The sequence below is a fragment of the Artibeus jamaicensis genome, unplaced genomic scaffold, assembly GCF_021234435.1.
Source record: "Artibeus jamaicensis isolate MK-2021 breed Jamaican fruit bat unplaced genomic scaffold, CSHL_Jam_final contig_64, whole genome shotgun sequence".
NCBI lineage: Eukaryota > Metazoa > Chordata > Mammalia > Chiroptera > Phyllostomidae > Artibeus > Artibeus jamaicensis.
The window spans coordinates 15,417,304-15,443,777 of record NW_026521911.1 but is presented as its reverse complement, the minus strand read 5'-3'; the positions used below and the strand labels follow the sequence as shown (position 1 = coordinate 15,443,777).

Below are 26,474 nucleotides of genomic sequence, written 5' to 3'. Positions count from 1 at the left end.
TGTTTTTTAAAAAAAGGATCTTTTATTGGACACTTGAAAATGTGGCTTCCTGAACTCGTCAGGTTAGTGCACATCCCACAGAGTCTCTAGGCTTCTCCAGAGGAAACCTTTTCAGCACTCCGGACAGATCCTTCAAGGTTTCTTTGGAAAGAACGTGGATAGAATTCTCTCTGCATAACCGCTTCTTTTAAGAGAAAAGCCTTCCCTAGTCATCTACACTCTGCTGGACAAAATATACAGTCTAGGTATTTTTATCGCACACCCTACATCTCTGGTATCATATGGCAATATTTTGGTTGTGGGCTACGCTCAAAGACAAATCAAAGTTTTCAATGTTCATTTATTAAAGGGAATATTAAGATTACTTGAAGAATGGGGGTGGTTGTATCTGTATAATCCAAGTACTTCCACAGTTCTTCACTTCACTTCCATAGGTATGCACAGGCTTCTAACATCACTTCAGAGCCCACGTTACTGACACCATGACAAATGCCAAGGTGAAATGGAAAAATTTATTCATAGGTACTGTGTCCAACCAGCACAAAACACACACACTTTAAGGATATTTGCATAACTATATATAATTGTTTAGTTTTTATTCTAATTATTAACACTGTTTCAGTTCAATAATCTGTCTCAAACATACTCACTTTTCTGGCTAAAGGATGTTAATAATTCCAAGTTTTAAATTTTTCTTCAGAACACATTGAAGATTTTATAAGATTGATATTATATTGTCTTTTATGGAATTGTCAGAGCATTTTAGATAGAAAACTAAATAAGAATAGGTGAAATTGAAGGTAGACGATATAAGATAATCATGAAAAATATTGTATTTATTTGTACACCATTTTCTCCCAGGATATTCATACTCATTGGATGAAGAGACACATCTCACTATCTCTCCTTACATTTTTGCCATGTTATTTTAGTAGACATATAGAATATAAACTAACTCCTGTTTTATAAATAGATGTATGTTTATATATGGTGGTATGCTAAAGCTAATTGGTTTGTTTGGAGTTTGAATACACTGAAGGTGTATTACTACAAAATAGGAACATTCTAGAATTTAGAAAGGTGTGTTATTTTAATATCTAGAGAAATATTTATCTTAGTCCCAAGGCAACATTAAGTCATCAGTTTTCATTGATGAATGGAGCTTATAAGAACATAAGGAGATAGGAACATCTAAAATAAGATTTCTGAGTGTATGATGTGCTTGTACAACCAAAGAAAAAATTAAATTTTGATTTTTAAATTTCAGTTATTTGTAAATAAGACAATATCTTCTTGATATTACTTTATCTCAGTTAAAACAGAGTTCTAAAATATGTTATGCCATTGTCATGCTTTCAGGCCCTTCAAAGTTACAAAAAAGAGGGAAACAATGTAGATTTTACCAGTTTTAATCTTGTTTGAATAATATGTACCTCAGTCAGAAGGAGAACCATGCAGAAGTCTTGATGCAGCCTCACCCCTGCTCTAATAACCCCATTTAACCAAGCACATCGGGCACCATGCCAAGCATTAGATATGTTATTTAATCCTCATAACAATTATACACGTCAATATGTGTTCATACTTTTATGTTGTTCATACAGTTTTTTTCTTTCCATGCTCACATAACAAGGAAATGGAAAGAATAAAAAACATATATACATATGTTATTTTGCAACTCAAACTTACCTTATTCCATCACACTAGGTAACGTTAACCTATGGTGGTTAAACATCATGAAATTGTTTCATTGCAGTCTCCAGTGAGTTGTGGTATTGTGAGTGCAGACGCTTGCACAAGATTGCCCACGTCTGAACCCCAGCTTGGTGGCTTATAGCTATGTGACCTTGGACAACTTAACATTGCTCCGCCTGTGTTTCCTCATTTTAGAAATGGGAAACAGGTTGTAACACTATTAGCCTCCTTGAGTGATTATGATGAATTAATCGCACAAATTTAAGTAAAGTGCCCGACCTACAGTGAACAGAACAGAAATGGATGTGATAGCTATTAATCCCATCCAGGCCCTTGAATATCAAATGTTTCCTAGTTTTTTCATGTTATTGAATTTAATCTTGTCAACAACTCTATGGGTTGGTACATAATTGCTTTCTCAAATATCTTTTCTTATTTTAGTCAAACTACTTAGGAAATTTACATTAAGAGTAGCAAATGTGTTTTATGTAAATGTGATTCTGTTGGTCTTACAAAAATACCAGACCTAAGAATAATTCCCTAAGAATTATTTTTCACAATAAATCTGGTAATAGACCCCTGGCTTTAAACTTTTGAACATAAATATTCTGAGCAATATTAAAAGCTTATAATCATAGTGGCACTAGTAGGCATTAAAATGATAATGCTGCCTATTTACATTTACAATATTGTGCAGAGGAATAATTTAAAATATAAAAAAAATAAATTTGCCTTAATACACAGTAATGTGGTAGAACCCTTCAAAGATCCAAAAGAAAAGTAAATAAGATTGTTATATTACTTTAAAAATAAAAATGAGATTTAAAAAATCACATTATAAATTACTATATAAAGTTATTCTTATCATGTTAAAATTATAATGGACTTTTCACTTTATATTAAAAATAGCCTTTGAAATGGTGAAGTATATTATAGGATACTCTTCTCACATTCATTTATTGTAGTTTGTGGATAATCAGAAGGCAATGTGATTCTTGATGCTCACAATTTAATCTGTGTTTCTGAAATTGAAATTGCAGCCAAAGCAAGATAGAAACCAAGTAAACAATGAATACAACAAGTTTATATCAAACTGGTTTTCTTAGAATTATTAGGAGGTTTCAGGAGAAGGCTCTGTAGAGCTGACATATCCAAATGATTGGCTCTTAGTTGTGTTCTTTTTTGATGATTACATAGAGCTTACCAAAATGAGTTTCATGTAAATCAGTGGTTTTCAGCTGGGAATGACTTTGACCTGTGGGGGACTTTTGACAGTCTGGGGACATTTTTATTTATCACAACTAGTGGAGGTGTGTGCTATTGGCATCTGGAGACCAGGAATGCTGCTAAGCATTCTACAATGCATGGAAGAGAAGCCTTCCACCCCCCACAGCAAAGAATCATCTGGTCCAAAATGTCAGCAGAGCTCGGGTTGAGAAACCCTGATCTAAAGGATTCTAAGAAACAGTTGCCTAGGTTTATTTGCTTTGTGCCTTCTGAATATAGCTGATTGGCATTACATAAGAATTGGATAGAAAACAGTCTCCAGGATATCTTGTAATCAGTGTATAAGTTTTAACCAAATAATCCATTTGATACTATGGAAGACATTATTATTTGACTACGTTTACTTTGGAGCCAAGAAAATTGATTTCATCTGACTCTGCCATTTATTAGAGATACAAGATTTGTGATAAGATGCTTTACCTCTAAATTTCTATTTCTAGGGACATTAAATATAGGTAGTGATCATACCAACCTCACAGGTTTGTTGTGAGACTTACATTAAAATAATGCTTATACAGTACATTGTTTAGCATAAAGTGGGCATTCACTAAGAATTAGATGTTCATAAGTAACTAGAGATTGAGTTAGAAACACAAAATCACATTTTCAGGTACCTGATGATAGGTAATATAATATGCACAGTAATGCCTTACAGTTTTTAGAGCTATGCCATAAATAACAAGAAAGCAGCTGAAGGCTGCAAAATGGGAAGAAGGATATAATCCCTGCTTGATAATTAAATTGAGACTAGTTAACAGTGAATTACATCATTTTTATTGCTTTGCTGTACAAGGCTGTTTCAGGTCTTCATGGACTAGTAAACCAGTATTTTTTAAATGATTTACAACAATTTAGTGAGCTTTATTCTACTGCCAGCATCTTTTAATTAATGCATAACATTACAAATTTCTCTTTCATACAATATTATTTAAGATCTTTTTTTTGGTTAAAATATTTCATTTGTTTTCTCCTGGGCTAAACAGAGTGGGTGCTGGACTTTCTTGTTTACCAGGTCACAGATGTGTGCTTGAGATAGCTACAACAAGGGGGCTTTCTTCAGACTACGAAGCTCTCAATATTGTTGTACCTCAGAGTGTCTCTTATCTATGGGATGTGCTTGTTTTCAGGAAATATATCAAAGGCATCCATGGCATATGCAATATTGACACCCCTGACTACTTGTGATGAGGCTGTTGCTCACGCAGGAGGAATCATTTTAGTGTTGATGTCCTGAGCTGTGTGATTTGCTTGTGTGGGGATTAAGTTATATAAGAGACATCTGTGCCAGAAAGATGGTCAGCGTTTGAGAAGATTGTTGAAAACAAAAGACAACGTGATCTGTGAATCTAGTTACAATGTAAGTTGTCAGTTATGGAAAACTCTATGCACCAATGTTTCTTCTCTATATTCATTTAGGGTACAATATGAGACTGTACTATTACCTGAGACAAAATACTTTTATGCATATGAAATATATGTCTGTTGTTTGCTATAATGGAGTAGTGATTAATTTTGTCATGCTGTGAACCCAGAAATATAAAATTGAATGAAAAAGTTTAGTACTTCTGAAAATAGGAAGCACTAAATATATGATACAATATATCATATAAGTTGCACTATTTATATAAACTCTCATTCTTTCCCACTTTTGACTCAATGAAGGTTTTAATATCATTAGATTGTAGAACTATAACATTTTGTAGGCATTTTATCATTGTATTAATTAATTCTTGCCCACTATCTCTAGCAAAAACCTGATTTATTTTTTGCTACCAACCTATAACTCCTACCACCTCAGAGTTATAACCTAAAGCAAATAATTTATTCTCTTTGAGCCTCTATTTACTGATATATGCAATGGGCATAATCAGACCTTCTTACAGTAATTTTGTGTTAGATTGAAGTAGGATTAATAATGGAGAAAGAGTCTGTACACGGAAAATACAGTTACATGGTATTATTATTTCCTTTTTTTTTTTTCTGCCAGACCCATGCTACATGAACCAATGACACTTGTGGTGAAATAGCTAAGGAGAAATGGCCTCCCCTATGAATATATATAGAAGCAAGAAAGTGCAGGTCCTCACAGAAAGAACATCATGTGGTACCCAGAATTGATGAGGTTAAGGAGAAAGGACTGAGAGTAGAGCTAATGCTGCCTTTTAAAATCTAAATTGATAGATTATTAAATATGAAAATATTTATGACAGCAATATTATGCATTTGTTCCATAAAAATACTTTCAAACATAAAAGAAACATTGTTTATAAAAGTAACAAAATCTGTAAGCAATCTAAATACCTAACAACAGGAGATAATTAAATAAGTCTTGGTTCACTCATGTAATTGAATAGTAGGCAACTATCAAAAAGAAATGGATTTTCTAAGTGTGAATCTTAGCTCTGGTATTCACTTGCTTTGGGGTCTTAGCCAAACTATTCTGTGCCTCAGAGCCTGAGATCCTCCATCTGTAAAATGTGCATAAATTTATTTATCCTATAGTTTTTGGTGACAATTAAATGACGTTTCATAATCATGACTAAGCAGTTGCCTAGCACTTGATAAGCTCTGTGTGTTTTAATTATTGTTATTATTGTCCCCATCAACAAAATGAGTTAACACGGAAAATCTTTATAAACATTATGTAGAGAAGAATGAAAGTATATGGTGATATAAATTTCATACTAATAGTTCATTAAATAAAAATATCTGTGTATAAAATATGCTTAGAACATTATAGAAGAGTGTATGCTAAGTTGTAAAATTCGATTAAGCCTGGGTTTTGAGGTGACCGTAGGAGGCAGGGTATTGGTCCCACATCTGCTAAAACTTGTGTAAACTCTGTGGGTTTCAGTTTAATTGAATCATCCACATGGCTCTCTCTAGTTCTATGCTGCTGTTTTCCTTAATAAGTTGAAAAGCCATGGGGAGCACTAAGTTTCTCCCTGCTACTTAGTCAGTTTCTGCTTCTTTTTGTTTCTTTCTTTGTTTGTTTTTGTCCTTTGTTGCCTGGACCCATTGCCCCGAAGGAGTTTCATTATGTATTTTTCAGTTTTCCATGGTGGGGCAGGGATTGCTATTTGGGAACTTTAATCAGATAGTTGATCAGAAAGCTAAGTGGAACCAATTCACTATTTGTTCACTTGCGAAATTTACTGAATGTCTATTTTGTGCAAGGATTTTACCAGGTGCTGTATATGGCACACATTTAACCTTTAAGGGGTTTGTTGGAAAACAAAATGTGTATAAATAGCTACAATTTTAGCTTAGTAATAAACATCATAAGAAAGTATGCATAAAAATTCCATGTGAGTTCAGAGAACAGAACAAACACCACAAGATGAGGGACCAGGGAAGATGTTATCATGGAACTATTTACAAATATTGTTTCATTCAATCCTCGTTAAAAGTCTTTAAGGTACGTACTGTTCTCATTCCCAGTTAGGCTCAGAGAGGCTAAGTAAACAAGGGCACACAGCCAACAGATAGCATTGTCAGGATTCAAACCCAGGTCTACTAACTCCAAGCCCATGCTCTTAAAAATTCTGCTGTAAAGGCTTTTGAATTAAGAGCATATCAGGGATCAGAAGAGGCATGAAGAAAACCATTGGAGAGAAGAGGTGTATTCCTGGAGGAGACGCACATTTAACCTGACTAGCAGACCCTCAAGGAACAGCAAACTGAGGTCAGATGAGGCCTCAAGAAAGACTCTGGCAAAAATTTAAAAGGCGGATTCCTCAATCGCACCGAAGAAAATCACAAATAATTAATATATTTTGATAGCAAATTTAGAAATTTACAAAACACAGATTAAGACAAAGAACATCTTATTAATGTCTTATAGCTGGATGCTTCAAAAACACCTCAAATTTAACTTGTTCAAAAGAAAATTATTAAGTTTTCCTGTGCCTCCATCTATTTCTGTACCAGTGTATTCCCTGTCTTTTAATGGACATAAATACACTAGCTTTTTTTAGACTCAAACACTGATGATGCTCTCCCTTACTATCCACATCCAGTCCGTCAGAAAGTCTAGTTCATTCTACCTACAAAATATATGCTTGTGTCTTCTTCTCTCCATATCTGCTTTCCTCCATATCTTCTCTCCATATCTCCACCAGTCATAGCCAAACTACCATCATCCTTACCTGAATGTGTATGAGTCTCCTAATCAGATGTCGACAGTTCATAATTCAGAACAATGAGAAGCTAGAACACTATTTTCTAACACTGAGTTGTGCCAATCACTTGTTTATATCCCCTCATTTGCTTTCTGTTGCACTTACATCCAAATTGGATTTTAAGAGCCAACAAGATTCCATACGGCCTGGCCCTTTATTAGCTTTCCATACCTCATCTTGTAGTACTATCCCTCCCATTCTTTATGTTCTAGCCACACTTTCACAAGACCATCATTTTTCATCCTTTATTTTATTGTTCTTTGCACTTACTAGGTTCCAGCAAAAGTGACCTTTAGAGTACTGATCTGTAAGCCCTGTGAGTATAAGAAACGTGTATAACTTGTTCTCTCTTGAATGTTTAATCCTCAGGAGAGAGTAGTAGCATAGCCATGCCATGTATATTTGTCAAAGGAGTTAAAGAATAAATGCCTGGTGCATAACTGATAATGACAGTAGTTATCAATGGACATCATTGCACTTTGTTATATTAGTGCCTCCCACCCAATAGTTAATGGATATTTGTTCAATTAATTGAACAATTAATTTAGCTATAATAAAAAGTGTGTGTATGTAATATACAACATATTATAAATAAGTCATAATCTATTTGTTACTAATCATATATATGCACTATGTCTCAATATATAGGGCTTGCCTAAAATAGTTCCAACAAATGAAATGCATGGGATTAATATTTTAGTTTCATCAGTTTGATGGGCTACCTCTAATCCAGGGGTGTCAAACTCATTTTCACTGGGGACCAGATCAGCCTCAAGGTTGCCTTCAGAGGGCTGACTGTAATTTTAGGACTGTGTAAATGTAACTACTCCTTAACTAGGGGCAAGGAGCTCAGCACTGCCACCTGGCAGAAACAAGGTGCTGGGCAGGATAAAACAAGGTGGAGGGTGTGATTCAGCCCACAGGCCTTGTGTTTGCCACCTGTGCTCTAGTCTCTCATATCACTTTGATAATCCTATAACACAAATAAGCCTTGTTTTGTTACTGAGTTTGCTCACTAATATTCTGGATTTAACTAGAAATTGGGATTCCTTTTGCTTCATTTTTTTTTGTCTGCAGTAAAATTTACATGATCATGAGGGTAAGCATTGGTCCCAGGTCTGTGGTCTAAGCAAAATGGAGAGAAATCCTGAGACTACTCGAATAGTTTCCAAATGAAAACATTAACATCAGTCTTTGTTTCCCTCCCCTGCTGGGCTGCAAAGCCAGCTTCCATACCAAAACTGATTTTCTCTCCTAAACATTCCTAAACACCTAGTTATTCTAGAAGATCTGGTCATTGGCAGTGGTTTTTTTTTTTGAAGCGTTTGGCCCTCTATAGAGGGGTTCTTTCTGTGTTGTATAGGAAACAGTGGGGGGGGGAATGAAAATGAGGGTGATTAGAAATGTGGCTCAGGTTATATTCCTTCTGTGTTGGGACTAGAATTTTTGCAGACATGATGAGTTTTGAAAACCATTAGTATTCCTGAAGAAGCATCACAATTGCTTAAATTCCTGAAGAAGCATCATCTGTCTTTGAAAGGTGCTGCTGAGGGAATTAATCACTTTAAAACAATTCGAGACCCTTGGTTGGCAGAGATGATAACATATAAAATAAGTCTCTCGTACAATTCTTTAAATGACCCAAATCACTAATTTGTCAGTTCTTTTGTAAATTGTGCTAGAATTTGCTTTAGGCAACTTGGAAAAGTTGTTTTTTTTTTCCCTAGGAGTTTAACCTGAAAAAATGACTATATTCATAGCTATGCTGAGTTTCTCCTTGGAAGGAGGGTTCTAAACATACATTCTCTCAGCCCTTTGAGTCTTTCTGATGTGTTTTTTTTTTTAACCTGGATCAGAGATAGAGGTCTGATTACTGTGAATTTTATTACAAGATTCTGTAATTACTTTGAAGACTCCAGAGGACCAAGTGAGTTGCCAAAGAATTTTCTCTTCCTCACCAGCTAGTCACAGAATGCCCTTGAAAATTTACTAACAGAAGAGGTTATGTCTGAAATATGTGTAGCCCTAGTCAACATACAAAACACTTGCATAATTGATACCTTATGTTGAGTCTTATAAAGGTGGCTTAACACATATTATTTCCACTTTTCAGATGAAGAAATTCTGGTACTGAAAGGTTAAATAATTTACTAATACTTCTTGGTACTGTAACTAGAATTTTAACCTGAATATTTTCTTCAAAAATTGGTGCTCATGTCACTATGCTTGCTGTCTGTGGGACATTGTATTCAGTACTATCCCAACCCTCTTCCTTCTCTCCTATAGTTCATTTAACTCAGAAATACCCTCATGACCACATTTGTCTTTGTTCTATCACATATGGAAACTAGACACAACATTTATCCATTGGGAAAATTATTCAACTTGCTTTACATTGCATTTGAAGAAGGAACATGTAGGCTTCTCTTTAAGTAACTTTATTTTTGTAGTTGCAGAATTAACACATGCTCAGTGTTGAAAATTTGGAAACAAAAAGCATTTGTAAAAAAAAATACCATCACCCAGCTATCATCAATGTTTAATATTTTGGGATTCATGCACTCTAAGGTTTTCTGTTCATGGCATAGTTTTGATTTTAAGATTCTTTCTCTCACCTCCATGTGAGCACGTGTTTCAGCTTACTACACATAAGATTTAGTTTTCTTTACTCCAGGTGAACTAATGGAAAAAATATTAACCTAATAAAAGTAAAATCAAGAAGCTATATCAGCTGTTTCATCACACCACAAAATTCACAAAAGAAACACACAGAGAATAAAAATATTTTTGCATTTTTTCAAGTTATCTACATCATGAAGTCATCTTTCTCTAATAGCATGTACACCATTAGAAATTCCCAAACTAGTGGCACTTATGTTGTTAAATACCTATGCTACTTTTTTCCAGGTTTTGAAGACCATGCTCATGTGGATGCATCTAAGTAAATGCTACCTGGGGACATCATGGTCCTTTAGAGAGCACCTCTAAAACACTGGCTAATTTCTTGGTTTGCCACTCAACGGGGGACACTGTTTGATTCTATTTATCAGGACTCTCCTAAATTTTCCCCACCATGCTATCTTCATTAGCTTGAACTCCTTTCCTAAAATGGTCCTTCTGTTGATCCTGTCAGTCCTGCTTTTGAAAGAAGATGTCCGTGGGAGTGCACAGTCCAGCGAGAGGAGGGTGGTGGCTCACATGCCCGGTGATATCATTATTGGAGCTCTGTTTTCTGTCCACCACCAGCCCACCGTGGACAAAGTCCATGAGAGGAAGTGTGGGGCAGTTCGTGAACAGTATGGCATTCAGAGGGTGGAGGCTATGCTGCACACCCTGGAAAGGATCAACTCAGACCCCACACTCTTGCCCAACATCACACTGGGCTGCGAGATAAGGGATTCCTGCTGGCATTCGGCTGTAGCCCTAGAGCAAAGCATTGAGTTCATAAGGGACTCACTCATTTCTTCAGAAGAAGAAGAAGGGTTGGTGCGCTGTGTGGATGGCTCTTCCTCTTCCTTCCGCTCCAAGAAGCCCATAGTTGGGGTCATTGGGCCTGGCTCCAGTTCTGTGGCCATTCAGGTCCAGAACTTGCTCCAGCTTTTCAACATACCTCAGATTGCTTACTCAGCAACAAGCATGGATCTGAGTGACAAGACTCTGTTCAAATACTTCATGAGGGTTGTACCTTCAGATGCCCAGCAGGCACGGGCCATGGTGGACATAGTGAAGAGATACAACTGGACCTATGTGTCAGCTGTGCACACGGAAGGTAAGATTCCTTTACATTCATCAAATATGTCTTACTGTATACTCCACAGCTTCCCAGTGAACATTTCAAGTTTTTTGAAGGCTAAAATATTCTTCACTGCTTTGGATGCTTTGAGTTGCCCCATTATACATCATTTATAAAGAAGGGACTGGATGGCACACATAGGAAGCAACATCGATCTAAGATGATTGTTCATGTGGCCATCATTTGGTAGAGTGGAGGTTTCTTTGGATTATGTATTAGATTATTTGTTCTTCTGCTAAAATAGCACTAGAGATTTTTAAGTTTTGTAGATCTTCATTGAACACATTTTAAAACGTTTTAAATGTGTTCCAGCAGCCTGTTATTTCAGACAAAGGGAAGTACACATAACTACACATAAGGAGTGAAGGCAGCAGTTCTGGCTCAGGTGTACTGTAGTAGAAAATTATCAGACAGCTAGTCTTCCAACTACGTTTCAGTTGAGTGTATAGGTAAATCTGAAATTAAGATTTGTATGAAATACTTTTATCTTCATATAGAACATACCTACTAAGAAAGTATAAGTTTTAATAATTCATTGTTAGTTTGAAATGTATTGCATCTTTGTGCCTAAAGTGTAGTGAGGAAGGAAAATATGGCTGAGACTTTATAACAGACTTTATAACTTTATAGCCTTTTGTATTCCATAGTGTATTTTTAAAATGCTTTTTGTTTACATTATTTGTTAGTTCTTACCCGAGGCTGTTTGGGATAAAGGGTTTCCTTTTTTTTTCCCTGTATTATTTAAGGAGCCCAAATGGTGAGACTCACTGATTACTCAATATTCTGACAATAAACTGCATATGCTACACACACTATAGAACATCAACGAAGATTTCAAATACTTTTTATATCTCATTTAATCTTCAGGAGGATTAGTTTAGATTTAACAAATCCTACAATAATACTATCAGTGTGGGGTTGCATTCTTGGGAAATTAATGAAATGACCAAAGAAAGTCTATGACAGAAATTGGGAGCCAATCAACAATTAGATATAGCATAGTTTTATATTAAGTGGCATAATATAGATTTCACTGTATAGCTGCTCTTATTAATTACTTTCAAAATAACCTAAACATAAAATGGGTTTCTATATTGATTGAGACATATGCTTCTGGAGTTTTTATGTATAAATTTCTAATTTACTTACAGACTTGTTGATATATAGAGATTTTGAGCAACGTATAGGTGATTGGAGTAGGATAACTTTCACTTTTTTTCTAATGCTGAGATTTTCCTTATAAAACCACGATTTCATTAGCTTTTCACAAGGAGCAGTGATATACATGTTCCAGATATTTTATTCCTATTTTAAAAGAAAAAATGTTTTAGGAATTTAAATAATTCATCCAATAAATACCTTATAGCAATTTCAGATCCACAAGTAAGGCTCATAGCTAGTGACTCCTAGTTCAGGGTCCTACTATAACTTAGCAGAGTCCAGTGGCATGACACTCTAAGGATATAGTTATACAACACGTATTTATTAAGTACGAGTAGATGAAAGGCCCTCTGGTAGTTCTCAGAAGGGCAGCATGCAATCTGGCGAAGGAGGCGAAGCATGCACTAACATCACAATGATTCAACATGACAAGGAGTTAAAATATGCCTCCATAGGAAATTGTATGAGAAGAGGATCACATTCCACTCTGTGGTGATGGGGGCTATGATGGAAATCTTAGAGAAGGAAATGGAATTTGAAAGTTGAATTTTAACAGGAAAAACACTGACAATTGGTGAAAATTAAAAGAGGGTGGATTTCTAGTAAAAGGAGTGAGAAAATTTTAAAAATATTGCAATAAAAAGGATTAAAGTATGTTTTGGCTTGCCTCAAAAAAATCATACATTTTATTAGGAACTTCCCTCTAGATTCAGAAGTGTAGGGCTTGGTCATTATATGGGAGTTGCTTATTTAAGGTTGTGTTAAGAAAGAAACTCATCATCATGACCCCAACTTACTAATTTAAACTGTTTTTTTTTAAGTGAAATGAATACCAATAGTAATCTAATAAAATAAATAAATCATGATGCATTCCACGTATCATTACGGTGCCATTGAAATCAATGAGGCTTTTTATGGGGAGATCATAATGATCCCCAAGATCATTTTAAGTGAAAAAAGCAAGGGGAAGGAAGTTCTGTTTATATGGTATGTTTTTTGAGTTTATAAAAGCTATTCGTTTGGGTATTTATAGAATTGCTCTCAGAGCATAGCAAAACTGATGACAATTGCTCCTCTGGGGACAAAATCTAAGTAGTTAGGGGATGAGGTGGAATAAATGAAACTTATTTTTTTTTGTATTCAATATAACTTGCATGCAAATATTTGAAGTCATGTCTTACATGCAAAAGCTATAGACTACAACAGAACAATTAAAAGAAAACATTCTATTTTTTAGTAAAAACTAAGCCAAAATATTCTATTGACGAACTTCGGCAAATTTAATTATTTTGCCAAAAATAGGCCAATGGCAATTTTGTTGCCAAATTATGGCTAAATATTTGGATGATACCACCAATACTCAGGAGGGAACAAATTTTGAATACGAATATTCAGAGAGTGGAGGAAATGTTCTTTGGTTTATTGTTTTACGTGGTTTAGTCAAGAAGTATTTACATTGCTTTGATCACAATCATGTATACGGATAATGAAGTTATGTAGAGTTACTTCTTACACTTATTCAGTGTAGGAGAAGCCTGGCAGGAAGTTTCACAAGGTAAAGCTCACGTCCAGGATCAGAAGAGTGCTTGAGTAACAAGACACAGCTCTTTGGGGTACTTTTGGGGGCTCCTAGGAACTGCCTTGTTTTCAGTTGCCTGGTCCTTCAGGAAGTCCCTGCTGGAATTTTTGTGAAATGACAATGCCAGTTCTTAACTTCACCCCTTTTCGGGTTGGATTGGAATAATTCTTTCTAGCCCTTGGTCACTCAGCCCTACTATCCCAAATTTATTCCCATGTCCTTATAATTTTCTTCCTTTGCTCAGTTGATATTCCTCATTCTTCAGGAATATAGACAATTTCAAATGCTTTCACATGAGGCGTCGAGGTCTATGAAAAGATGTCCCACTTTAAAAAAACTAACTCCCAATTTGCATATTTATTTTATACTTAACCATGACAGTACTGTGCCATGCAATCCTCTTGGCAGCTATCACAGATGTTCCTTTGAGAACATATATGCTATCACAGAATTCCAGAGGAGAACAAAAAGAGACTTTGGTTTCAACTTCCAGGTTAATCTCTTATATTTGCTCTGCCCTTGATTTGTGATTTTTGTAGACTACAGGACTGTGTATTTACTGTGGCTGATTGTATTATGCAGAAGTTGTTCCTAGGTGTTTTAGGCAAAAAGGTTAATAGTACCCAAAGAAAAAAATTAAGGCAGACAACATTAGCCGTTTAACTGTATGGGGGAAAGGAACATGCAATGACTCAATTCTTTTTTAACTCCTCTTTAAAAGGAGTCAAGTTTAAGGGATCCTTTGCCTCAGTACTTTTGCAACCCTTGGTTCATGTGCCCATTATGGCACAGGATTCATGGGTTCACCTGTTTAAGTGTATGGAAATAGGTTGCTTTGGCTTTGATGACTTCCATCAATGACCCCCTTTGCTTTGTATGTTGAGAGTTTCCTTCTGCTCTAATGCCACACTATCCTTTGACTGCTTTGGTCAATGGAATTTGGTGTGAGTGAGGACTCTCTTTCTAATCTGTGTGTCTTGGGACCCTGTGATGACTATGAGAAGGATAAGAACACCCATGTTTTCTAGACGAGGCAATTTCAGGCCACTTGATCTCATCCACGTGAGAGCAGCCAGTGAAGAGCCACACAGCTGCCTTCCCGACACACAGTTTTTGCAATCACGTAATAAAGCCCAGCTGAAACTATAAACATTACCCAGCTAACCATAAATTCATGAGCAATAATAAATACCTTCAGGATGGGTCCATTATAAGAATATTTATCTCAATGACTTTAAATTTTAACTCTCCTCTCAAAATGGCATGCTACTACAATGTTCAAACATCAAAAATTTAAAAAGTGTATTAACTTGCATTAATAGTCTTGACATTTAAATGTGAAATAAAATGGAATCAATGCTGTAGGCAAGGAGAAAAAACTTAAAGGCTTCCCTCATATTTCTGTAGCCAGAGATTTGAAAATTTCCTAAAGCCTGCATGTCTTAAATAGTCATATACTTGTACATATTCCATTAGTCCATGCTTCCTTCCCCTTAATCTAGCTTAATTTCATTGAGGAAAGTAATTATAGATATCATCTTATGCACAAAACTATAATGTACTTTATATGGATGACTTACATGATTTTCACATCACCATTTTTGCTGACTTTATTTTAAAGCTCACTGTGCACCCCCAGGGTCTATTAGTGTGCTTAGCACATAATAGGTGCTCAATGGCTGCTGAATGGTTAAATTTGTGTTAGGATAGTACCTGTCTTACTATTTATGGATATATAGCATGCAGATAAATAAAAGGCACTCATTAGTTTTCACAGTTTTGCTTCTTTATAAAAACGAGGTGCCAAAATACCTCTTAATTAATTGTAAAATGCTATTCCCACCCTACTTCCTTTTTTTGTTTGCACTGGTTCTTGAATTTATTATTTCCATCTAATGATAATGGAATGCTAATTCATTTTAGCTAAAAAAATGTGTCAGTGATGCTCTGGGGGATGCATGTACCAATAAGTAGTGCTGGTAATGTGACATCATTAAAACATTGTCTTCAGGCTAACTTACATATTGTAATAGTGTACCACTTTTAGGTTATGATATAGTTTGCCATCAATTATTTTTTTCTATTTTTTTTTTTTTAGTTTAACCATCTGTTTTTTTTATTTAGTTATTTTTCGAGTACAGTTTTCTGTTTATTTCATTTTAAAATGTGATAGCAACTAGGCTTTGGTTGAAAGAGCTTCAATGTAATTCATAGTTTACGTGCTTAGCTTAACTTCTTAAAAATGGAAATATAGTTTTCCCAACACACCTTTCTTCTTGCAATTGTATCAAAACAACAATTAAGTTTGGAAAGACTGGAAATGTCACCATGGACCCTACAAAAAGTAGGCTTTTTTTTTTTTTTTTAAAGATTTTATTTGTTTCTTTTTAGGGAGGGGAAAAGGAGGTTTGAAAAGAGAGAGAGAGAAACATCACGTGTTAGAGATGGGTTGATCACATGTCCCCAGCTGGGGACCTGGCCTGCAACCCAGGCTTGTGCCCTAACTAGGAATTGAACTGGCGACTCTTTGGTTCACAGGCTGATGTTCAATCCACTGAGCTACACCAGCCAGGACCAAATGGGGTTTTATTTTCTTTCTCCAGGGGTTAAGTATTCTTGAGGGTTGAGATGAATTTTGAGATGATTCTCATGTTAATTCAGACATACAAACTACTAGTAGCTTTGTAGAAGGTTGACACTGGAACGGCTTGAGGCAAACATTTAGTCTAACCCCTTTATCTCACAGTTGGTGAAACAGAAGCAGTCTAGATGAGTAATTTGGCCTTACTTGTACATAATTCTTTACAGAGCTGGGTCTCAGAACTTAGGGTTCTAGTCCAGAATTTTGTTCATACATCATTGTGGAAGATAATTACTCCTTTTTTAAATTTTTGCCATTGTATTACCTCTCCATTTGATTGCTTTATTCCTTGTTTCTTCATCAGAATGATGCCAATTCACTGAAACTTTGAATGCTTATTTTAAAAATTAGCTTTGAGGAAAAGCATGGTTCCTTCGTTCTTTACCTACAAATTAGATGAAGTGCTTCTTTGCTTGAGTCATATTGAAGATTTGAAGAAACTTTGAAAAATTTTTATTTGCTTTGTAAACATTCTGAAAACATTAGACCTATGAATCTTTGTAAATATGGATTGATTGGATAATTATTTTGGTTATCACTGACATAATAATACATAAAAATCAGAAGGTACAAAGGCTTTTAGGTAGATTCTTTATTAAATTAGATCATAGATCCATAACCTTGGAGACTCATTGGCAACTGTAACAGTAAAGAAGCAATTTTTCATAATCTTGTCACTGCCAGAAACTGCATCGTTAATACTGAAGGAAATGCAGATAGTCCTGGGAAGTGTGCTCAGAGGGGTATTACCTCTCTTCCCTTCCAGATACAATAGCTTATGTACTCTTAGCTAATAGCCTCTAAGAGTTATTATTGTCTCTTTTAGAAAACAAAAATGGCATCCATTGACATATCTAGCTGTGGCCAAGTCAAGATCTTCCCTATTTTCAGTTTTTGTTTATTTGTTTGTCTATTTGTTTATTTTTTTAAATACAAGTTCTGGCTTGGACTCTGACTCACCTATAAAAGGCTCATGTCTGTAATAAAATAACACCCTTGTTTCTACTTTCTCAGGTACTATTGCTGTCCATTCACTGCTGAAAATACTAGAATTTCCCTCTAGATACTCTATGCCTGGGGAGACTATGTGAGAATGAACTTTGTCTTCAGATGATGTCAATCCATCATTCCCCACCACTCATAAATAAATACCTGGGGTGATGTGCAAATGTGGACACTATAGTTCTAGTTAATCAGATGCTTCTTTTGACTTGACGATGATCTCTTCAAGTCAAATGCGAAACAGGCAAAGACTGAGAATGCCTGTTTGGTGTGGGACACTTATCCATTTTATGGTTGGGAACTGAACAAATAGTGTATTTTTTCTTAGTCTCCCTTATTCTAGGTCTCACAGAAATAACATTATTGTCTGAGCTTTAGAGTTTGTATATTCAGAAAGTCTATTCATTCTCTCTATAAGAACTGGACTCGTGACTCAATTTCTTGGTCACCATAACCTTATTAGCTTCTAGGTTTATAAAGGTTAGTAATGAGTAACAGATGTTGCTTCTGATTGAGTAAAGCTGAGGAATGGGAGGGTGTGGTGAGAAACATTTATGTTCCAATGCAAAACAGTTTCTGCACAGGAACTCTACTAAACACAACTGAAGCAAGCATGTAAGAAGAAAAAAAGAACAGAAATTGAGATCCACAGAACTCTAAAAAGAGGATTTTTTACTTCATCTTCTCTCTTTCTTTGCTTACCATATTTTCCTCATCTGTTTTGTTATCAAACATTTTTATATTTTGTAGACCGTTTAATAAGTCTAGTCAAGAGTAATAGCCTTCTCATTATACCAGTAATTTTAAAGTGGATTGAAGAAAGATGGAGATTACATTAATGATATCTTGAAAGTGAAAAAAAATGAAAAGGACTAGAAATACAGAAAGATAACTGACATCAGAGTTTTTACTATGCGATTCTGAGAAAGTTACTCTAACTCCTTCCTTCATTTGTCAGATGAAAAAGGCTGGAAAGGATGTTCTGGGAGATCCCTTCTATGACTAAACTTCAGTTACCTGCTCTTCACATGCTTCCACAGACCACGATTGGGCTAGATTAGATGGTGGACAACACATTTAAAATAAATGCAACCAAGTATGGTCTGTTCAAAGGAGAGCAGCCAAAATGGTTATGTGACTTGAAATTGTGTCTTAAAAATTAGCAGAGAGAAGACAAGACATAGCAGGGACCAGACTACTACATTTAGGGATTTGAAAAATTTAGATGGAAAGGAGCTGGATTTACTTTATATGGCCAGGAGAATTACAAAGAGGTAATTACTGAAATGCCAGAGTAATAGATTATGTTCAGTTTTTTAGAAAAGGGTATTTCTGTTCATTAACAGAACTGTTCAGTGAAGGAATTGTCTCTCTTAGGAGACAGTGATCAGTTCTCTACAACTTCTGTGTGCAAGCCCTATAACAGACAACCACCTGGACGGGCTGTGGACAACTGAACATCAACCTCAACTGAGGGAGGAAAGGAGTTGGACTATTTATCCTTTTAGATAACTTCCATTATTGACAATCAAATATAATTTAATTGGGATTCTATTATTCTGCAAGTTAAAGCATGGTCATGTACACTGTCATATTTCATAAATTTGTTAGTTGATTCACTTATTCCATATAAAAGTCTGATAATGTTACCTTTTATAGGTTAGACAATAGGTATTGAAAAAGTATTTCTCCCACCATCTACAGCTAGTTACTGACAGAGCAAGGATTGGACCCAAGGCCTACTCTTTTAAATTAAGTCCAAACTCCCTCCATTTATATTGAGGAAGTTGTGACTTAAAGGGAAAATAGAATGCACATCAATTGATTCTTTACCTCCTCCCCCAAAAGCAAGAAAACACCATCTGTTTCCCCACAGAGGAAATATTTCTCTAATATTTCCTGTGTCTTTTTATCTGGCTTTGAAACTAGTACATGTCCTTGTTCCCATGGAAAGAATTAATTACAATAAAAAGAAAATAAATTGAGGAGGATGTATGTGGCAACAAGTCCACCTCACAGAAGACCTTTTGTGGGTCTGATGGTAAGTACAGACTGTACCCGGTTGTTTCTATTCACATCTCTATTGCACACTTTGCACTCCATCTTCAGAGGCCAGTTATGGGAGGAAATGATATGGTGCACATTTTTTAAGAGCAAGAGGACATATTGTTAAAAGCTGTGGCCTTATGTATAAAAGACTTCTTTGGAATTCATCAGGATTAGGAGTTATGAAATCTCATTTTGGCACATTTGCAAATACTCCAGAAAGATCTCTCAATTTAACCAAATGTTGAGGAGACTTTTTGGCAAGAGGTATGATAGTCGGATGTATTCATTTTAGGGAACATTGAAACAAGAGATTGTGCCACAATGATTTTATGCATCAGTTTTCATACATGGTCACACATACACAGGCTTTCAAAGGGATGAGATTGTCTAGTCAATATATTTTTCAAAAAGTGTATTATAATCTGAGTTTTTTTGTCAGACAGATTTAGTGGGTTGAGACCAGTAGTTAATATAGAGTACAGTAAAATAGACTAAAATATAAACATCAGAATATATTTCATAATAAGAAAAGTAGGTATTGTTTTATAAATTTTAATTTTAGGGGCATATAGCCAGCTATATGTGTACTGTGGGTTATCATGGAAAATCTATTTCTTACTATGTCTTATAACAGAAAAAAATGCTTACAAGCAAATTACTCTATTTTTCCTTCAACATTATTAATATTTTGTATTTTTTTATTTGAGAGATGCAATTTATATACAGAAGTTTATTTTTCTGCAACAATGTCATTTGGTTTGTCTTTCCTGAATGGGTGGGCTTTAAATCTTATTATTAAAAACAAGCAAAATATCCAAAACACCATGATGGGAAATGTTAGAGGCTTTGAGCAAAATATAAATAAATATTGTGTTTTTTAATTTTTATTTATTTATTTTATTGATTATACCATTACAGTTGTTCTATTCCCCCCCTTCATTCCCCTCCACCTTACCCCCCATCCCCACCATAACCCCCCCTTTAGTTTATGACCATGTGTCTCAAGTTGTTTAGGTTCTATATTTCCCATACTATTCTTGCTCCCCGCATCTATTTTCTATCTACTGTCTATGCTACTTATTTTCTGTACCTTCTCCCCCCTTCTCCTCCTCCCACTCCCTTGTTGCTAACCCTCCTTGAGATCTTCATTGCTATGTTTCCACTCCTGATCTAGCTGTCCTTTTAGTTTGCTTTTGTTTTAGGTATGGTTGTTAATAACTGTGGGTTTGCTGTCCTTTCACTGTTCATGTTTTTTTTAACTTCTTTTTCTTAGATAAGTCCCTTTAACATTTTGTATAATAAGGGCTTGGTGATGATGAACTCCTTGAATTTGATCATATCTGAGAAGCACTTTATCTGCCCTTCCATTCTAAATGAAAGTTTTGCTGGATAGAGTAATCTTGGTTGTAGGTCTTTGGATTTCATGACTTGGAATACTTCTTTCCAGCCCCTTCTTGCCTGTAAGATCTCTTTTGAGAAATCTGCTGACAGTCTGATGGGGACTCCTTTGTAGGTGACTGTCCCCTTATCTCTTGCTGCTTCTAGAATTCTCTCCTTCATTTTAATCTTGGCTAATGTAATGATGATGTGCCTTGGTGTGTTTCTTCTTGGGTCCAACTTCTTTGGGACTCTCTGAGCTTCCCGGATTTCCTGGAAGTCTATTTCCTTTGCCAGATTGGGGAAATTCTCCTTTATTATTTGTTCAAATAAGTTTTCCACTGGTGGCTGTTCCTTTCCCCCTTCTGGTACCCCTATAATTCGGATGTTGGAGCATTTAAAGATGTACTGGAGATTCCTAAGACTCTCCTCATTTTTTTGAATTCTTGCTTCTTTGCTCTTTTCTGTTTGGCCATTATTTGCTTTCTTCTGGTCCACTCCATTGATTTGAGTCCCAGTTTTCTTTTCATCGCTATTGGTTTCCTGTGCAATTCCATTCATCTCAATTAGTTTCGCCTTCATATGTTTGTCTAATTTGTGGCTATAATCAACCAGTTCTGTGAGGATCCTGATCACCAGTGTTTTAAACTGTGCGTCTGAGAGTTTTGCTATTTCTTCATCACTTAGATTTATAGGCTCTGGGGCTTTGAGATCTTCTTGACCCATTTTTGGTCTGTTTGCGCCCGTTAAGTGTGAGGAGCAGAGCCTTGGACTCCCAGGTCGCTGGGTTGTGACGCTGTATGTGGAGGGGTGGTCAGAGCGGGGAAATGGCAGTGCCCTCCACCGCTTGCCGCTGGGGCTGCTGGCTCTCGTCCAGTCGTCCACTCCCTCGCTTGTCTATCCACACACGAATGCGCGACCACAGTCAACCCACAGCCCTGCTCCCTCGCTGTTTCCCCATGATTGCTTGCTGAGTTGCCCACCAGATCCAACCTTGCGCCTGGATTCCGCATGCCTGAGTCCGTCTGACCGAGTTTTCCTGTGCTACCCTGCTCTCCCAGCTGCTGGTTTTGCCCCTCTTACCGGTCAGGCTGAAGAATTTGTTGTTATCTGACTTCCGAAAAGTTCGATTTTCTGTGTTCTGGCTGTATTTTCTGTTGCTATTATTTAGTTGTCTCTAAACTTGGTTGTGTGAGGAAGCACAGCGTCTCCACCTATGCCTCCATCTTGGCGGAAGTCCCTTATTTTTAATATATTTTATTGATTATGCCATTACAGTTGTTCTATTCCCCCCTTCATTCCCTTCCACCCTGCACACCCCCTCCCCTGCTATTCCCCCCTTCAGTTTATGACCATGTGTCTCAAGTTCTTTAGATTCTATATTTCCCCTACTATTCTTGCCCTCCCCACTATCTATTTTCTATCTACTGTCTATGCTACTTATTTTCTGTACCTTCTCCCCTCTTCTTCTTCTCCCACTCCCCTGTTGCTAACCCTCCACGTGATCTTCATTTCTATGGTTATGCTCCTGATCTAGCTGTCCTCTTAGTTTGCTTTTGTTTTAGGTGTGGTTGTTAGTAACTGTGGGTTTGCTGTCCTTTCACTGTTCATGTTTTTTTTTAACTTCTTTTTCTTAGATAAGTCCCTTTAACATTTCATATAATAAGGACTTGGTGATGATGAACTCCTTGAATTTGACCTTATCTGAGAAGCACTTTATCTGCCCTTCCATTCTAAATGAAAGCTTTGCTGGATAGAGCAATCTTGGTTGTAGGTCTTTGGATTTCATGACTTGGAATACTTCTTTCCAGCCCCTTCTTGTCTGTAAGATCTCTTTTGAGAAATCAGCTGACAGTCTTTTGGGAACTCCTTTGTAGGTAACTGCCTCCTTATCTCTTGCTGCTTCTAGGATTCTCTCCTTCATTTTAATCTTGGCTAATGTAATGATGATGTGCCTTGGTGTGTTTCTTCTTGGGTCCAACTTCTTTGGGACTCTCTGAGCTTCCTGGATTTCCTGGAAGTCTATTTCCTTTGCCAGATTGGGGAAGTTCTCTTTTGTTATTTGTTCAAATAAGGTTTCCACTCATGGCTGTTCCTCTTCCCCTTCTGGTACCCCTATAATTAGGATGTTGGAGCGTTTAAAGATGTCCTGGAGGTTCCTAAGCTTCTCCTCATTTTTTTGAATTCTCGTTTCTTAATATTTTTCTGTTTGGTCATTTTTTCCTTCCTTCTGGTCTGCTCCCTTGATTTGAGTCCCAGTTTCCTTTCCATTACTATTGGTGTCCTGTGCATTACCATTCATTTCAATTAGTTTAGCCTTCATATGTTCCTCTAATTTGTGACTAAAGTCAACCAGTTCTGTGAGCATCCTCATAACCAGTGTTTTGAACTGTGCATCTGAAAGTTTGGCTATTTCTTTGTCACTTAGAGTTATGGGCCCTGGGGCTTTGAGTTCTTCTTGAGCCATAATGTTCTGCTCTGTTCATGCCTGTTACGTACAAAGAGCAAAGCCTTAGGTGTTCACCAGGGTGGGGCCACCCAGGTCTCTGGTTTGTGACGCTGTATGTGGGGGCGCAGTCAGAGAGGGACAATAGCAGTCCCCTCTGTTTCTTCCCACCGCTGGGGCCTGTATTGTGCATCTCACTGCTCTCTCCTTCACTGGTTTATCTGCGTGTGAATGTGTGACTGTGTTCAGCCCTCAGTGGGTCTGCCCGCTACTCCACACCTGGGATCTGCCCACTGCCTGGGCTACCAGGTTGTTCCGGTAGATCTTTCTTGCCTGACCCCGCTCTGCTACTGGCTCTGCCCCTCTTACCAGTCTGGCTGAAAGGATCGTTGTTGTCAGACTTCCGTATAGTTCAATTTTCTGTGGTTTGGCTGCATTTTTGTTGCTAAAACATTGTTGTTTTTAAATTTGGTTGTGCGAGAAGGCACAATGTTTCCACCTACACTTTCATCTTGGCCTCACTCTGTCTTTCTTTAGTCAGAAGTTATTGTTAAATGATGTGGAGAATCAGTCAGGAAAATGACCAACAAATGTAATGAGTTTTAGATTCTCATAGGTTTTTCTTTCAGAAGTTGGGTTTGCAATTGTATAATGTAATGCAGCATGGTTAGTGCCTTGGCACAGTTATAAGTGGATCACACAACCTCTCCTCCAATTGCTGGGAGGCATTATGGTACAGTAAAATGAGCAAAGTCTGGAAAGTTCCAGAGCTAGACTGTTAGTGTGGTTGTCTTCACTGTGTGTGTGTAGGCAGTGGAAGTATGGATACAGAGGAGGTTGAAGATAGAAAGTTAATACTGTAATTTAAACATTTCCTTTTTTTTTTACTTTTATAACAAGCATCTTTAGCAGTAAAAAATCAGCACAATGAATAACTTCTTTGTAAATTTCAAATTCAACTTGCTAAATTTACTAGTCAATAACTGCAATTTGTTAATGAAACTGAGTTATAGCACATGGAGGCATTCCATAGGCCTGAGTATAAAACAAAAGGAGATAATATGGACCTTAAGAAATGAAATAGTTTATATTTAATAGCTACCTTGGTTTGAAAACTAAATGATGGTCTCTTAAAAGTTTTATAGATCAGATAATAAAATGACAATAATATTTTATCAAATATTTACTATAATATCAGAAAGTATTAAAGTTTTTTTATTATCTATGAAGTAGTATCAAGATTTACATTTTGGTGCTATTATTAATATGTAACTATTAAAATTATCAGAAATCAGTCTTACCCATAGCTAACATAAAAAGTAGATATAATATAGGGTAAAAGAATATTTCTGTGTTCCTTTTATCCAGGATTCTAAGAACAAAACTATTTGTATTTTTGACAATTTCTTCAGAAATTTTTAATCATTTTTCTGATTATAGAACTTCTTTTCAAAAGTAATATATCTGCTTTCTATCAGATTTGGGTTAGGATGCCCAGCCTTGAGTCTTGCTCTCTAATGAGAGTAGAGAGCCATTCATCCTTTGAGAATGTATTGTTGCATTGCCACATGATGGATTTTCATTCTTTAGACCAGCTGAAGAAATGTGAAAGTTAAATAAGACATACTTAAGTTTCCTGTTAATTTCAATTTCATGAAATTAAAAAAAATTAAATTACAAATGAAGCTGGTAATTATTATGTTTTATTAAACAGAGAAAAGGGAGAAAAACTATATGAAGACCTGAAAAAAATTTAACATTTCATTTGGTTATATTATTTGTAATCAAACTTAATTTGATTGCTTTCAATTCCCAAATTAGTGCACTCATCCTCATTATACAAATACAATTAGTCTTTCTTTTTGTTCAGAAGAAATAAAAATATGTAAATCATTAGTTTCCACTGTATTTAGTGTACAAGTATAATTAGTATCCTGTTTTGTTCAGAGAAGTAAAATGTATATAAACAATTAATTTTTACTATATTTAGTGTTAAAACCTAGGTTTTACTAAGTATTATATGCTGAAGGATCAACCTGGCAATAATAATTATATACAATTGATAACAGTAAACCCTTATAGAACTAATAAAATGAAGAAAAATTATTTGTGTTTGGTGGTGCTTTCATTTGCCACCTTGTATGAAGTTATAAAAATGAAACACTTGCAGCAACATTTTTGATTTGAGAAAATTTTTTGCAGAGAATAAATAATACATTTTTGATAAAGTTCAATATAAATATATATATTTCAACAGAAGTATATAGTATGTAAAAGCACACCTCACAGAGCTTGAGGCCTATGTGATGGTCTAACAAATGAATTAATTTATTCATTAACTTGAAAATATTTATTGAGGAGACATTATGTTGTAGCCTCCGTGGTCCACACTGTGAAAACTGTGAGGCGGAAGCCCTTGCCAGCGTGTGACTTTTCACAGATGCATACCAAGCCATGCCTCATATTAATATAAAGTTTACCCTCACGATAATAACATGGTTTTGTGTAAGAAGAAACTCATAAAGTGACAACACTACAGCAGGGGATGAGTGTATTGAATGAGATTGAAAGAAACAAGTCTTTCTTAAGTATAATTTGGAAAATCATGCAGTTTAAAGATTTTTTAATAAGAACACATTCTTCACTTACCAGTCCTCACCAAATAGTACAAATGAAACGTGTGATCCTTGAAGCAGGGTATCACGTGACTACTAGGGATGAATATTTGTTGAAGGTAAAAAGAAAAAGGAAAAAAAGAAAAAGAAAAAAGCAACGTGTTGTCATTTTGTTTAGCACAAAGTGATTCTGCACTTGCCTCGTGCTTGATATTCTGGGATGGAAGGGAGCCCTGCACAACCACAGGTGGCTTGGTTATTATGCTTCTGTTTATGTTCTCCAGTGTCTCCTGCTCTAGTATGAAGTTAATAAGTATTCTTCTATCCCAGATAGGAAGTCTGAGATAGGCACCATTGATAGTATTTTTTGAATAAAAGGTAAGATTTTAATTTCCCTCATTAATGGGTATAGCAGACAACCTTAAACAATAAGCTATAAAATGTATAATCACTAGTAATTAAGACATTACCTAGCTTAAGAAGATAGAGATCCCTTCTTTTTATGAATTTTAGACCTCTGATAATTAACTATGTAGAATTCTAGGAAAACTTAAATAATTTATATGCTTTCTAATCATACTACATTTTGTCTTGCACAAATTTGACATTGTTTGAGTGAAATTATTCATAATTTTACACCCGTTTCTG

At 35.9% G+C, this 26,474-nt stretch overlaps 1 protein-coding gene across 3 annotated transcripts in view; it reads left to right on the top strand.

Moving 5' to 3' along the window:
• Window positions 1-10,271: 10,271 nt before the first annotated feature.
• The window catches only part of GRM5 (glutamate metabotropic receptor 5), a 447,694-nt gene continuing 431,491 nt past the window's right edge, over window positions 10,272-26,474 (top strand). For all 3 annotated transcript variants that reach the window (XM_037137610.2, XM_037137609.2, XM_037137608.2), the window contains exon 1: window positions 10,272-10,932. In XM_037137610.2, the coding sequence (XP_036993505.1) occupies window positions 10,272-10,932 (661 nt within the window). The remainder of the gene's footprint in view (window positions 10,933-26,474) is intronic.